The sequence below is a fragment of the Vespula vulgaris genome, chromosome 5 (assembly GCF_905475345.1).
Source record: "Vespula vulgaris chromosome 5, iyVesVulg1.1, whole genome shotgun sequence".
Taxonomy (NCBI): domain Eukaryota; kingdom Metazoa; phylum Arthropoda; class Insecta; order Hymenoptera; family Vespidae; genus Vespula; species Vespula vulgaris.
The window spans coordinates 194170-207507 of NC_066590.1; the positions used below are offsets into that span (position 1 = coordinate 194170).

General features: G+C 45.3%; 1 protein-coding gene and 1 long non-coding RNA gene across 12 annotated transcripts in view; one reads left to right on the forward strand and one right to left on the reverse strand.

The window, feature by feature from the left end:
• Positions 1–13338, reverse strand: part of LOC127063793 (agrin-like) — a 235553-nt gene that overhangs the window by 132048 nt on the left and 90167 nt on the right. For all 11 annotated transcript variants that reach the window (XM_050993989.1, XM_050993988.1, XM_050993982.1 and 8 more), the window contains one exon: positions 9069–9104. In XM_050993989.1, coding sequence (XP_050849946.1) covers positions 9069–9104 — 36 coding nt within the window. The remainder of the gene's footprint in view (positions 1–9068; positions 9105–13338) is intronic.
• Positions 1–13338, forward strand: part of LOC127063807 (uncharacterized) — a 193766-nt gene that overhangs the window by 54038 nt on the left and 126390 nt on the right. The window lies entirely within an intron of this gene.

Consider the following 13338-nt stretch of genomic DNA (forward strand, 5'->3'; position numbering starts at 1 on the left):
CCGATCGGATCGAGTGCATCGACCGTCGGACGTTTTTGGAGGACAGCGAAATGGAAGCGAAGAGTTAGAGGATAGGGGTAACATGGTTGAGAGAAAAAAGAGACCGAGCGGAGGTAGGGGCTGAAAAAAAGAAAGAAACCGAAAGTTCCACGTGCGAAAAAAGCCTGGCATCGGTGAAATACTGCCCAGAAAACCGAACGGTCTTCATAAATCCAGCGCGTAAATCAGTCTTTATGGAGTTTCCCTCCGGTCGGTGGCGGTGCCACCGACATCCCTGCTGGTGCCGCTGCCTCTCTTGTTGTGTGTTGTTGTTGTTGCCGCCGCCACCGCCGCCGCTGCTGCTGCTGCTGCTAGTAGGTTGGCCGGTGTTGGCCATTTGGTACGCGGCATATATCCATACGTATACCTATAGAGACATATGTATTTCTACGTACATATGTACGCGCGAAGATAAGTGAGTCGTTGCTGGATGGAATAGGTACACCTACCTACCAATAAGCATAGCGCGTCTAGCACCTGTACCGCTTTCGGCGTCTATGCGTTTTTCCGGCAAACGACTTTGCGCGACTCGCGCGCTGCTCGTTCGTTTTTTCCTCGATTTACTTACGTAAAATCTCTATGAAACGAAGATATTTCCCTTCGATCGCGCTTGAAATTATTCCTTGTACTCCCGTACGATAATCCTTAAAAGACCGACGATCCGTGAAATCCGTACGCAAAGTTTGCGCCCGAACGACCTTATCGTATATTCAGGCTGCGCGTAAAAGCTTATCGTAAACGATTCAAACTGAGCCCTTATAGAGTGGTATTATTAGCCACGTATTAGGAAAGCGCCTAGATACATTTAGTCGAAATCGCATTCGCTGATCGAATAGCGTTCCCGATGTTAATCCCGAATTATTTATACGTATCTTCGCTTTTAATCGATACAAAGCGTGACTCTCCAATTCTATAATCTCTCTATTATTTCACTTTGATGAGTCGGCTTTTCTTACAAATATTTCGACGCAATATTTTCGATATAATTGTAATAATTAGATAAACGTAATCAATGGCCATTATCGGTATACGCGCATTCATTCGTCCGATATAAATAATGGATTTTCAAAACCGAACCAGATAGTCGGAATAAAACATACGAATTTCTTGAAACGCAACCGCAACGGTCACAGTTATCGTACAGTGATTTATCGTCGATTAAACGGTCGTAATGTACCATTGTTGCTGGAACGTGCAGTCAGATAGGAAGGTATATGAGGTCGTATCAGGACGAGTGAAAAGCTGGTATTGAGTCGCAATCAAGCGTGCAGCTAGAGTTGGATATCGAAGAGTGTATAGAGAGAGAGAGAAAGAGAGAGAGAGAGAGAGACGAGGTACTTTGGGACATGCCGGTATAATCTGTAATACGTGCTCCACGGTTATCATCAAAAATTCAATTGGTTTTCTCCCATTATCGTAGAAACTCCCATGGAATAAAATCCAAACTCGTTCTACGGAATTGCGTCTTTGTAGGAAAAATTAAAACGTGAAGCGTTGTGTTAGGATATCGATGTAATAACAAACGTCGCCGAAATACGATATATCGAGGAAATTGTTGTCAAATTAGTATAGTGTTAAATATCGTTGTATTATAAAACGCGTTTCTTTCCCATATGATTTTATCGAGCGACGTTTTCAATTTGTTCCTTTTTCCTATATACGGTCTGAAACCGTGAACATTATCTGCTCTCTTTAGAAAGAGGTACTAACGATGGTTACGAATATTTGAAAATCTGAATTTTTATAAATGTACGACTAAATTCGTACGAAGCACGAAAGCGTACGTGCAATACTTTCACCATATTTTTACAGTACTTTTACAGAAATTTTATAATACTTTTCCCATAGCTTCGTTATAAAACGACAGGCGTATATTTATTTCAACCTCTACAAGCTCTCAACCGTAATACACGGTGGGGAAAAATATTTGGAAATTTTTATTTTATTTAAAATATTTTAAAACGTACCCGGTGGACGTTAATGAGAAAAGTATAACGGTGGCTCGTGTTTCGATCAATGTTTTATAAACTTGTGTAATTAACTATCATCGTTGTGCCGTTCGAACTTCGTTTTTGCTTATTTTACGTCCTTTGTGGAGAGATCGCTTCGTCATATCATTCGAGCTTTTATGATATCGATAAAGAATGTCGGAAGAATTTCTTCGACGAGACTTGGCTCGTTCGGTTACTGCGATGACTACACAACGAAACTATTTCTTGGCAGTGGTGTGTTGGTAAATTGTCGACATTTTCTCGTTCGTCTCTATAGAAGCTGAATGTCGACGTGACGCGAAGTCGAAAGGAGAATCAAATGCCTCCGAATGCTTTTTAGTGACGCGTTTGTAGAAGGCATCTTCTTGTCAGCGAAGTACCTTTGTAGTAGCCTTGCGAGCACATCGACGAATACTCCTTCGCGTTTTCCCTTATGTATGAGTTATGTAGGTACGAGTACTACTATCCGAACGATACAGGGAAACTGCCTTCGTAAATCTCGGTCGGTAGTCCCTAAGGGACCATGTCTCAGTCACAGTACGCGGCTACAGAAGTTAAAGGGTCCCCCGCTCGAACGTTCACGTACGCCAATAGACGCGAGAGAGAGAGAGAGAGAGAGAGAAATCGCTGTAGCTTCGAATTCGCTCGATACAGCATTAATGCGGCTAAATTATTCGTTTAAAGTTGCGACAAAGTCTCGACGGAAAGTACAATCGATCATCGTCCGAAATTTTAGTGCGCCTGATCGCCGAAAGTACGGTCTCGACGCGAGGTTATTAAAGTACGAAATATACCGCGTATGAATAATAAAACGCATTTCAGTTTATTCGTAATCATCGTGATTACAAGTTATTGCGTATAAAATATGAGAAGCGGTAAAAAAAAACCATTTTATTTCAGTTCTTTTAGTTCCGCACGGTCGCAGATTTTCTACGCGCTGGGCTGCGAACAACGCGAATCGATCGAGCAAACAGAATATATTTTAACTGCAGTTTGAAGATATATATATATATATATAGAGAGAGAGAGAGAGAGAGAGAGACGCACACACACATGCAAGCAAATGTAGATAGATATCTATGTACAACGTAAAATCGTAGCTGACGTTAAAAATCCACCCTTTCTTTCGAAAGGAAGCGGAAACGTCGATAAATGATAAAAAATGAAGCTTCTCTCTGTCTCTCTCTCTCCCTCAACAGTTCGTTAATTTACAATGTCAATGTAAAACTTAGTAAAGTGCATCCTCATTTTTTACCTCTTTTACGCAGGAAACAAACGCATTTACGGAACAAGGGAATTCTAAATCGTTGGGAACGTAGAAATCGACATTTTCTATAGCTTGCCAGAAAGGTAACGAACAAAATGGATCGATACAAAATGCATAACACGTCAATCGTAACACGACAAAAACTGTTTAACGTCAAATTAAAATAAAAAATATCGAGATATCGGCGATAGGCAGAATTTAATATTTATCGTTAGCATGGAATTTAAGCCGATAAATGAATGAAGCGATACGTCACAATTTTTCATTTCATCGATAAAATCGCTTTTGATTAACGGACCTGTAATAGACAGAGAAGAGGGTGTGGGGGAGAGAGCGCGAAGATAAGAGGGATTATCGCTGAAAGTAAATTTCAGTTTGGTATCCACTTTTATTATAGTTCGCAGTGCGAGCCGAGTACTGCCGATCGTTACGTAAATACAATAAAATGTTATGACACGTTATTACGTCGCTCATTATGTGGTCGACATGAATCGCCGCTATTTTCACGTCGAGCACAAACGATTGTCGGGCAACAGAATGATGCTTTACACCCTCGACTCGTAGCAATCGATATCACTGATGTTCCACTAAACAACGCTTTTCGAATAATAAACGAGTACCCTTGATTCCGTGAAAATGGATTTTCGAGCGGACATAAAATACTCCGAGCTATCTAAAATCATTTTTCGTGTCAATGGACGATATCGTCGGTAAAACTAATGTTTGCGAAATAAAGATTTTATTTAATACTTGGATCGAAAAGAGAAACTGCCGAGAGAAATTTGTTTCTATTTGTATTTTAGTAAAATTCGTGCGTCTATAAAAAAATAACGATGCGAAATAAAGCGGATTAACGCGCGAAAGAGAAATATCTCAAATCGTTTTCTTTTTCCTCGACGTTAGAAAGAGAATCGTCGTACGATCGCGTACAGAACCTTTCGATAAAGGCGCTTATTGCGCCATGGTTTATCGCGTATAACCGTTTACATATTTTTCATTTTCATGGTATTCTTATGTGGTGCAGTTGCGCGAGGAGACGATAACCGAGAAATAGTCGAGGAACGAATCGAAGTACGTTCGTTGCGTCGGACGAAGGACGAAGAGGGGCCAGGAGAGAGGGAAGAGGAGGAAAGAAAGGATTTCTGCGGAGGAAAGGTAGCTCAAGAGCTTAGCTTTATCTCGGGGGGGAAAGCAATTTCTTAGCGAAACCTTATCTTAGAACGCGCGCGTAAGTACATTGCGCGTCAATAATAGCGACTGCTGGGGATACTCTTGCCGTTTGACGCCATTTTTTCTTTTTTTCTTTTTTCCTTTCTCTTTGTTTTTTTGATTGCTTCAAATTGCTTAATTCGTCCGTATTGGCCAGTTACGACCAATAATATAATCAGGATGTAGTATCGCGTAGGACTCTTTACTTCGACGATCCCTATGGTCGACGATGAAAATGGGTATATCGAGAGAAACGAGCGGGAGTAATAGCGAAATTAAATCCAGTGATTACCGGAAGATCGTTCGAGCGATAGTAGCGAACGGCGTATTGTCATCGTCGTTGGATGATTACGAGGATAGTGGATTTAGCGAAGGATATACAACAACTTTCCAATCCCAATGGTCCAAAGCGTGTAACCTATTACCCAAAGTTCAAAGCTCTCCAACACACCTGCTCTGTCGTTGCCGGTAAAGCGCGCATGGTGCTCGCGACAAGCTCGAGACCGATATTAGTGGATAGTCCGATAATTCTGGCCAATGTCCGTCCGAGCCTTGCTGCGGGCAATTCGAAAGAAGAGAGAAGAAAAAGAGTCAAAGGGAGGGGAGAGGGAGAGAGAGAAAGAACAAAAAGAAAAAACAAAGCGGGAAAGAAAAGCCGGATCCCGCCGGTATCGCCCGCTTCACCCCTCTTCGTGCAGAACGTGTACGAGAACTTTCCTACCTCTTTCTATTCCGCGTGTAATTTATCGACGAATACCACCTTTTTTCTTCCTCGTATGCATTCCTCCACCCTTTCTACGTCTCTCTTTCGAGTCCTTTACTTCTCTTTCTTCCTATCTTTCTTCCTTCCCATTCCTAGCGGCAAAGAGCGGACCGCGAGGACGCAGGGATTTATAGTAACTGCACCCTGTGTAGTCGTAGAATATTTTTGGTAGAAATTTTTACCAGACCCTTCTCTCCGACATTTCGGGACGTTCCATTCTCTCGCCGTCTGGAACACCGTCTAGAAACTGCGCGATCGTACGTCTACGAGCCAACCAGTTAGATCGGCCTCCGGAGAGCACGTCTCGTCGGCGCTTTCGTTCTTCCTTGAGCCTCGAACGAACAAAAATATTTAGCGAGTACATATTCCACGTCAGCAGCGCGATAATCCCCTAAACTTTTAAAAACCCATCGAACTATTCGTTCGACGTTTCGATACGCGCGCGTCCGTCCGTCGACCCTTCAACAAGATCGCGTTCTAAGCGTGACATTTCGTGCGTTCCACGATTCGACCGATTAGAAACGCACCTACGAACGCGGTAATCGAAATCGTCCCTATATTCGCGAGAGATAACGCAACAGCATTTCGTCGGTGGTGTTGCTGGCAACGAGACGAAAAGCCATCGCGCGTTTGCGGGTTCTGCGTTGAAGGGAGCTCGCGCCTATCCGGATTATCGAGTGAGAGCGCGCGTACGTATGCGAATTTCGCTTTCGAGTCGGCATCGATCCGTTGCGGAGAAACCGGACGGTTTTTAACCGTCAGTGGCTCTCAACCTTCCCCATAAGTTCTCGTAAGAGTTTCAACTTTCCTTCCTTTTATCCTATTTCTCTCCCGCCCCTTACTTCCCCCGAACGAAGCTTCCGCGAGAGCGAACGATTTGTTCGACGACTCCATATCGCGGATGTGCTTAAGCGTCGGATGTACCGAACGTATCCATTTGTGGATGTAACATCGATATGCATCCATCTTGCCTAGATTTGCGTAAATACTCTAGGCCACGTCGACGGGGCATGTTACACAATAGTGACGTAGGATATACCCAGCAGAAAACGATTTTTCGAGTAAACGCGCGCGTGTAAACGTATAATCGACCCATCTATATTTTGCGACGACGCGTATTCGCTCGGAGACGTATCGTCTCGTAAAGGATCTTTTAAGGAGTCGAGGCGAACGGGCCCGTTGAGATGGAAGTAGTCGCATAGTCCTCTCTCGGTCGCGCGACCTCCTCGCAGCGGCCCTAAACGAGGAGATAACGCGCTGATCGTCGATAAGATCGTCGAACGTCGCTGATCTCGGAGGGGTTGCAGAGGGATCGCGGAGGAATGCAGCCCGGGGCTGCATCTAAATGTACATTGTGCCAAATGATCCGACATTCCAGTGCATAGTCGAACTCAAAGTCCGTCGTTTGTGCGTAACACTGTCATCGGAACATCTAATACCGCTCGAAGTAACCGCAGTCAAAGTATCCACGTCATCCGGAGTATTCGCAATTTCCGCCTAACCGTATTCAATATCCGAATGTTCGAACTTTGAATATCCGTGCGCGGTGCATCGTCGAAACGTTAGTATTGGTAAACTATTCGAACAATGGTAACCCTATCCAACGTTCGCTCCTCTACGTATGTATTCTAACTTTGCTAATAATTGATAATCGTGCCGCTAGTATTCCCAAGGCTCGCTCGAGAATCCTTGCCGATCCCTGGATATTTTCCGCGGACTTCGAAGAAGAAACGAAACACGAATCGGAAGAAAAAAGAGAAAGGAAAGAAAAGGAAGAGACCTTGGGAGGGATCAAGAGTACGCGCGCACTTGTCGCCGAGGGATGATCGAAGATTCGATGCCGAAGCGTCGTATTCCGGGAACGAACGAACGAACGCTCGAATCGAAAACTCCGCTCGTCGTTTTTCCTCCACGCGTTATTTGTCTGACCTCGTATTTCGCACGCCGTTAATTAACAGGCTCGCCGACAAACGTTCGTAATTACGCTCGCTGGAAGACAGCAAGATGCGGGGCAACTCGTACAAATGTATGTATATTTTTTTTCCCAACCTTTTACATTCATTACTCCTCTCTCTTTACTTCCCTTTACTTCTTTCCATCCACCTTCGCTCATCCTCTTTTCCGTGTACCTTTTAGCGCGGCTCTCGATCTCTTTCTCGTCGGTACGCTGCGGTCTTTCTACCTCCCTTTATCCGCATATAACTCGTTTGCTTCCGATAATAGACCGTAAAACGAGTCCAGAGAAAAGAAGCGAGATAAAAAGAGAAAATGCATATGTCGTTGGTACGATTTGTTTTGCCCCTTCGAATATTCGGTCAAAGGGAAAAAAGGAGAGGCGAACAAGATCGGCGCCATTTTGTTAATTAAAAATGAAAAGAAAATGTGAAAATTAATACTATATAATACTCCTACGTAGCTGCTTGGAGAATATTACGTTTCCGTTTTCTCCTCGAAAAATATCGTGAATTACGTTTAGACGTGTAACACGCGAAACGTTTTTTCAGTATACTCGAGTGGGTCCGTGCATTTGCACGTACAAGCGAGTACATGCACCTATGTCTGGGATAGGTAGGTATGTGTACACGTGTAATATGCACGTATATAGGAGGTACGCGTGCGAAACGAGAGAAGGAATTCCGCGTCTCCGGCTACGTGACAGAGCGGAAATAAAAGTGTAGTGAAATTTTCCAGTTTTCATTGCGGAAAGTAACAAAGTTTAGAGAATGAAAGACGAGCTTTACGAGGCGCATAACCGTGCGGTGCGAGCGTTGTCTTCCGCGGAACGCGTCGTAATAGCAATTCTTTTTCTTCCGTCGCACGCTCATTCGCGCCTTTTTCTTTTCTTCTCTCGTTCGATCAGCTCGCCTGCCCTTTCTAGGCCTGCGAAGTCAATCGGACGGGGAAAAAACGGGCGGCCGGGGAGAGGAATTTCGAGCTAACGCGATCTTCTCGTTCGGCGACGCATTGCGCGCGTATCGAAGACGCCTCGACGATTGCTCGTGTGACTCGTTAGCAAAGTCGTTGGTCGTTAAAGTTTCCTCGCTCTGCCTTTTTCTCCGCGTCTACGGAGAACTTGGAACGGTTTTGAGAATATAAGAGAAGCAGAGGCGAATGGCTTCTTATCGGGCGGTCTCCGTTTATCCTCGTTTTTCTTTTCCCGTTTTTCTTTTTTCTCGCTAATTCGGACGGCGAGTCTTTCGCGCAGCTCGATATCGATAACGATTTTTAAGATTTTTCTGATTAGGAAGGGAGAGCTATCAAGGGCAGAGAACGTCTAGGACGAACGATGAATATCGCGCGACCAACGTTCCCCTCTTCGCGTCGGGTATATTTCAAGATTTCGAAGAAGAGAAAGAATACAAGCAGCGCGCTTATTCATCGTTCGATGAAAGCGAACGAAAGGTAACGAGGATCGCTTTTCAAAATGACAATAGGCCCTTTTTAAAGTACCTACGCCCTTGCACATCCTCTTGCACATTTTATACGAACCGAGCTTCCCTCTTCAAATCTCTTTCTTCGAAGAGAGAATGTTTTTCGTTGGAGCAAGAGAACGTGCTCGGTTAATCGAGTCGCGTGCTGTCGGTTGAAATCGGCGTAGGTGCATTTCTCGTCGACTCCTTCCGTGGAATCGCTCGCGCGTATCGCGATATCGACCACGATGGGGTACTTTGCGAGGATATCCGATAGTTTTATATAAAAGTAAACTGCTGCGTGGGTTCGCGCGGATCGCCTCGTCGACTGTTTGGTAACGAATAAGCTATAAGCTGCAAGAACGTGCAAGCGTTCACCGATGACTTACCCTCGATAACGGGATGGCGTGGTTTGTAGGACATATCTGAAAAGAGAAAGGGTTGGTATTAGTCGTCTATTAGCGACAGAGTAACGAGAGCAGGCGCAATTTACCTTCAGCGTTAGCGAACGCTCGAAGGTAAGGCGATTACGCTTATCAAGGTAGAAGAAAATGTCTATGAAAGGAGCTCGCGCATGGAACAGCGACGCTTGTTGTCTCCGCGATGGGGTTTTACGCGACCAACGCGCCGGAGGAGCGTGCCGAGCCGGTTAAGGAACGGAGAAACGCGTTGGTAGGTAGACGACGTTAACTCGGGCCGGGCTAAAGTTTCAGAAGCAAATAACAGGGACTACCGGGTCCTTGACTCCGCGTAACATCCGGCTGGTGCTGGTCTGATGTTCCTCGTGAAACTTTTAATTATCCTTTCCTGGGTATCCCTTTAATGAAGAGCCTCCTCCCGTCGTGCCAGCACACGTATGACGTTGAAAATAATTACAAGTTTTCATATGAATTTCGGGAAATAAGGGAGAAGCCGGTTGCGTTTAATCCACGAAAGACGATGCGCGACGTGTTTCGGAATCGCGTCTGTTCTAACAATAAGTAAAGGATACGCCTAAAGTTTTCGGCGTAGCTCGTCGCGCCAAAAATCTATAAAAGGTGGCGCAAACGAGACGGAACGATAACGGAACGATAACGAACACGAGCGACGATAACCGAACGTACGTGAGGTTGATTAAGAATCGAGCGCGATTAAAGTCGCGTACGTGGAACGAATACGTGCTCGTTAGAAGCGAGCGTCCTTGTTATCATTATTGTTATTATTATCACTATTATCATCGTCATTATTATTATTATTATTATTATTATTATTACTACTATTATTATTATTACTTAGAACCGCGCCGCAGGACCTTTTCCTAATTTTTATAACGCGCGTTTCGACCTACGTGGACGTACGAAAAATTAGCCCTGCGTATACTTAGCAATTTGTAAGCTTTTGAGAAATTTTATTATAAAGTTCCACCCGTTTTTCGGTGGTTAGCGAGGCGAATGATTTATTACTGTTAGCCGGTCAGAGCATTTTTTTCGATTATTCGCGTCGACGAAGATAGAGCAGCTGGAGATCGCGATACCGTACAATTTTTAATAACCATTGTTCCGCGATGCAGCCGGACTCATACGCGTCTACGTGCTACTATCACGATGAAATCTGAATGGCAAATTCTCGAATACAGCTACGCTTTATCCATCAAGAACGCAAAAGCAATTAGAAGTTTGTCTCGTTACGAGATCGATCGATAGCAACGATAGGTTTTTTCGCCGAGAACTCGTACCTGGCGCACGCAGGATCGATACTATCCGGTACTATCCATAAATCGATAACGTCCATAAATTGATATATGTTGACCTACGCGCGTATGCGCGAGGAGAAACGAAGGAAAATAGCGGGAGCGATCGCGAGGGAACGACGAACGCGATCGACGGACGAAACACGCGCGTCCTCCCCCCTCGACTTTGTATCCGTAAATATCCCGTCCGTTTCTCTCGATCGGCGAACCGACGGTAATTCGTAAGGGCCGACGAACGTCTTCTCGAACGCTCGGGGAGGGGGAGTGGCCGAGTACGGCGAACGACGAGCAGTTGAAGACACGCGGCGCTGACTAAGTAACGATATGTATGCAGCCGGCTTCCACGAGAACTCGCGCGCGGCGATATCTCGCCGAAATCTTGCCAATATTTCCCCTATATTTCCCCTTTTGCGTTCCCTCGAGCTATATTCGTGGCTCGACGCACATGGTTAACACGTGTCGTCGCTCCCGCAAGCAACGCGGCACCCGTTACGCTCGCTTCGCGTCCTGAGCGCTCGATACCAGCCCCACCTTCTTCTCGATCGTCCGTACTTATTAGCCGTGCAACGTTCGCCCGCGACGAGACGAGCGAGAAAATATCGAGGGAATTACAAACGGCGCGAGAGTTTAAACGGGAAGAAAATGCGTTGGAAAACATTGTAAATTATTTCGAACGCGTAGCCGCGGGGCGTTTACGAAACGTTACCGTAATAGAATCGGGAATGAGTAAAAGGGATTGTTTGCGGAACGATTTATGACATGGCAAAAGCGAGAGACATCTTTCCGCATCGATACCGTTTTTGGCGAAAGACAAATTCGATGTTTCGCACACGTAGACGCGATATTTCATTTTCTTTTTCTCTTTATCGACGGGCCTTGGAGTAAACGCGTTTGCGCGAGAACGTGCCGGAAATAAGGACCGAGTAAGTGCTACGTACGGGCGTACTTTTGCGAAAAACTTCAAAGAGAAACGAAAAATGTCGTTTCCACGAAAAGTAGCGAGCGAGCATCGGACGCGCTCCCCGCGTCCTAATCTTAAAATAGCGCGTTTAATCGGCGCGACGCGGCAAAGTCGGAAACGCATTAATTTTTCTTCCATTTCGCCCGAGTTCCATTACTTTTCTCTATCGCGATGTCGTCCCGGTTAAAGCGGCAAGAACAATGGCCGAATAGGACGAGGACGGTCGTGCTTGGATACGTGAAACCGCTCGTCGCCGTAAACGCGATCGAAATCGTCCCTGGTAGTAGGCGATGTATCTCTCGCTAAGATCGGAAAGGACGAACCGGTCCCTCAACCTCCGAAAGCTTGAGCAAATTCGAATCGAACGTACCCGTCGGCCCTTTGAATGGTACGCGCGACGCAGCGACTGATTAAATTCTTTCCTATGCTCGGCGGTACTTTCGCGTTACTTCGTTCAATCGGTTATTCGGTTTTTCCTTTTTACGGCCGTTCCGCCGCAATGCACCGTTAATCCGATTAATCCATCTTCCGTATCGTACGATTAATTGAAATAGTATATAACTATGGGCACCGCATAGTTGTACGTAATTGAAATAAAAAATTCAACGAACGAAGCAATTATCATTTCGCCAGTACTTTCTTCGTCGTTCGATATCCGTTCGATCATCGAGACCGGTTTCATGTCGATAAATTGAAACGCGGAGATACGGGATAATTAGCGAAACGTTCCACGCTCGTATCGAGTCCCTATCGTTATCATGCGAACACGAAGATCCCTTTTCGAGGATCATACGAGGAGAATGCGGTAACATCATCCGTTTCGATATCGAGAGATCGATAACTTCGACGCTTGTCGTGCGATTCACTAGTATCGGCGATTAATGCGAACCGACCGAATTTTCCCTTACTGCCAATAGCCTTCGAAGGTACCGAGCAGAAATGGCGTCTAATTAGTCGCAAGGACGACCTTACGTCGACGTAAAGGAATGAAATTTACCAAGGAAATTCGCGTTGCGAGGCTCGAAGGTCTCTCGTTACTTTTTCCGAAAGTCTTAAGTTCCGAGATCGGGACTAGTCTCCGATAAAAGCACGGAAAAGACTCTTCGATCAGAGCCACTCTGTGCCAGCGATTGATTCTCGCGATATTTCAGCGCAACTTTTCATCGCCCGACCGCCCGACCGCCCGACCGGCCGGCCGACCGACCGACCGACCGAACGACCGACGCGAAAAATGAAGAAACTTTTCCTTCCAGCTTCGTGCTCACGTCTTTCCTAACTGCGCCCACGTGCCCAATATACTTACCAACTCCCGTGAGTTCTCTGTTTGCGTCGAGTACACACGGACGCGCGTCCGTCTTCGATGTTATTTCGACGAAAGCATAGGACGAAAATTTACGGACACGCCGAAGATAGAATGGAGGATGCGTTAAGTGATATAAAGGTCGAGTTACGTGACGGAAAAACTCGCTCGAACTTGCTCGAAACTCCATAGATACGTACTCGTGGAACAAAAGATTCGTCCGAGGCGCTCGTTAAAGCGTAGATACTTATTTTCTATTAGCGGCGAGTACGATATCTCGATGGCAACGTTCGCGAGAAGGAAGAGAAAATGGCGGAGGCGCTATCTTTTATTAAAATATACGCCCGGGCAAAACCGGATCTGGCAACGGAGAATTTCATTAAGGGAGCCGTTTGTTAAAGATCTTACATACAGGGCAATAACTGGTAATTGCTTTATCAACCTTTGGACGACGGCAGGGGGGAAGTAAATGGATCTATCTGTCCAAAGAAATTTTTCACGCGTCCATTACGGATTAGGAGCCTATGAATTTGGTACATCCGGAACGTTTATCGTCGACGAAGTTACTTCGAAATTCCGTTAAATCGCTTAGAATTTGGGTTGTCAGATACTACGTCAATTAACAATGATAGCTACGCTACTAATAATTGATACGATAAGCGATACGTA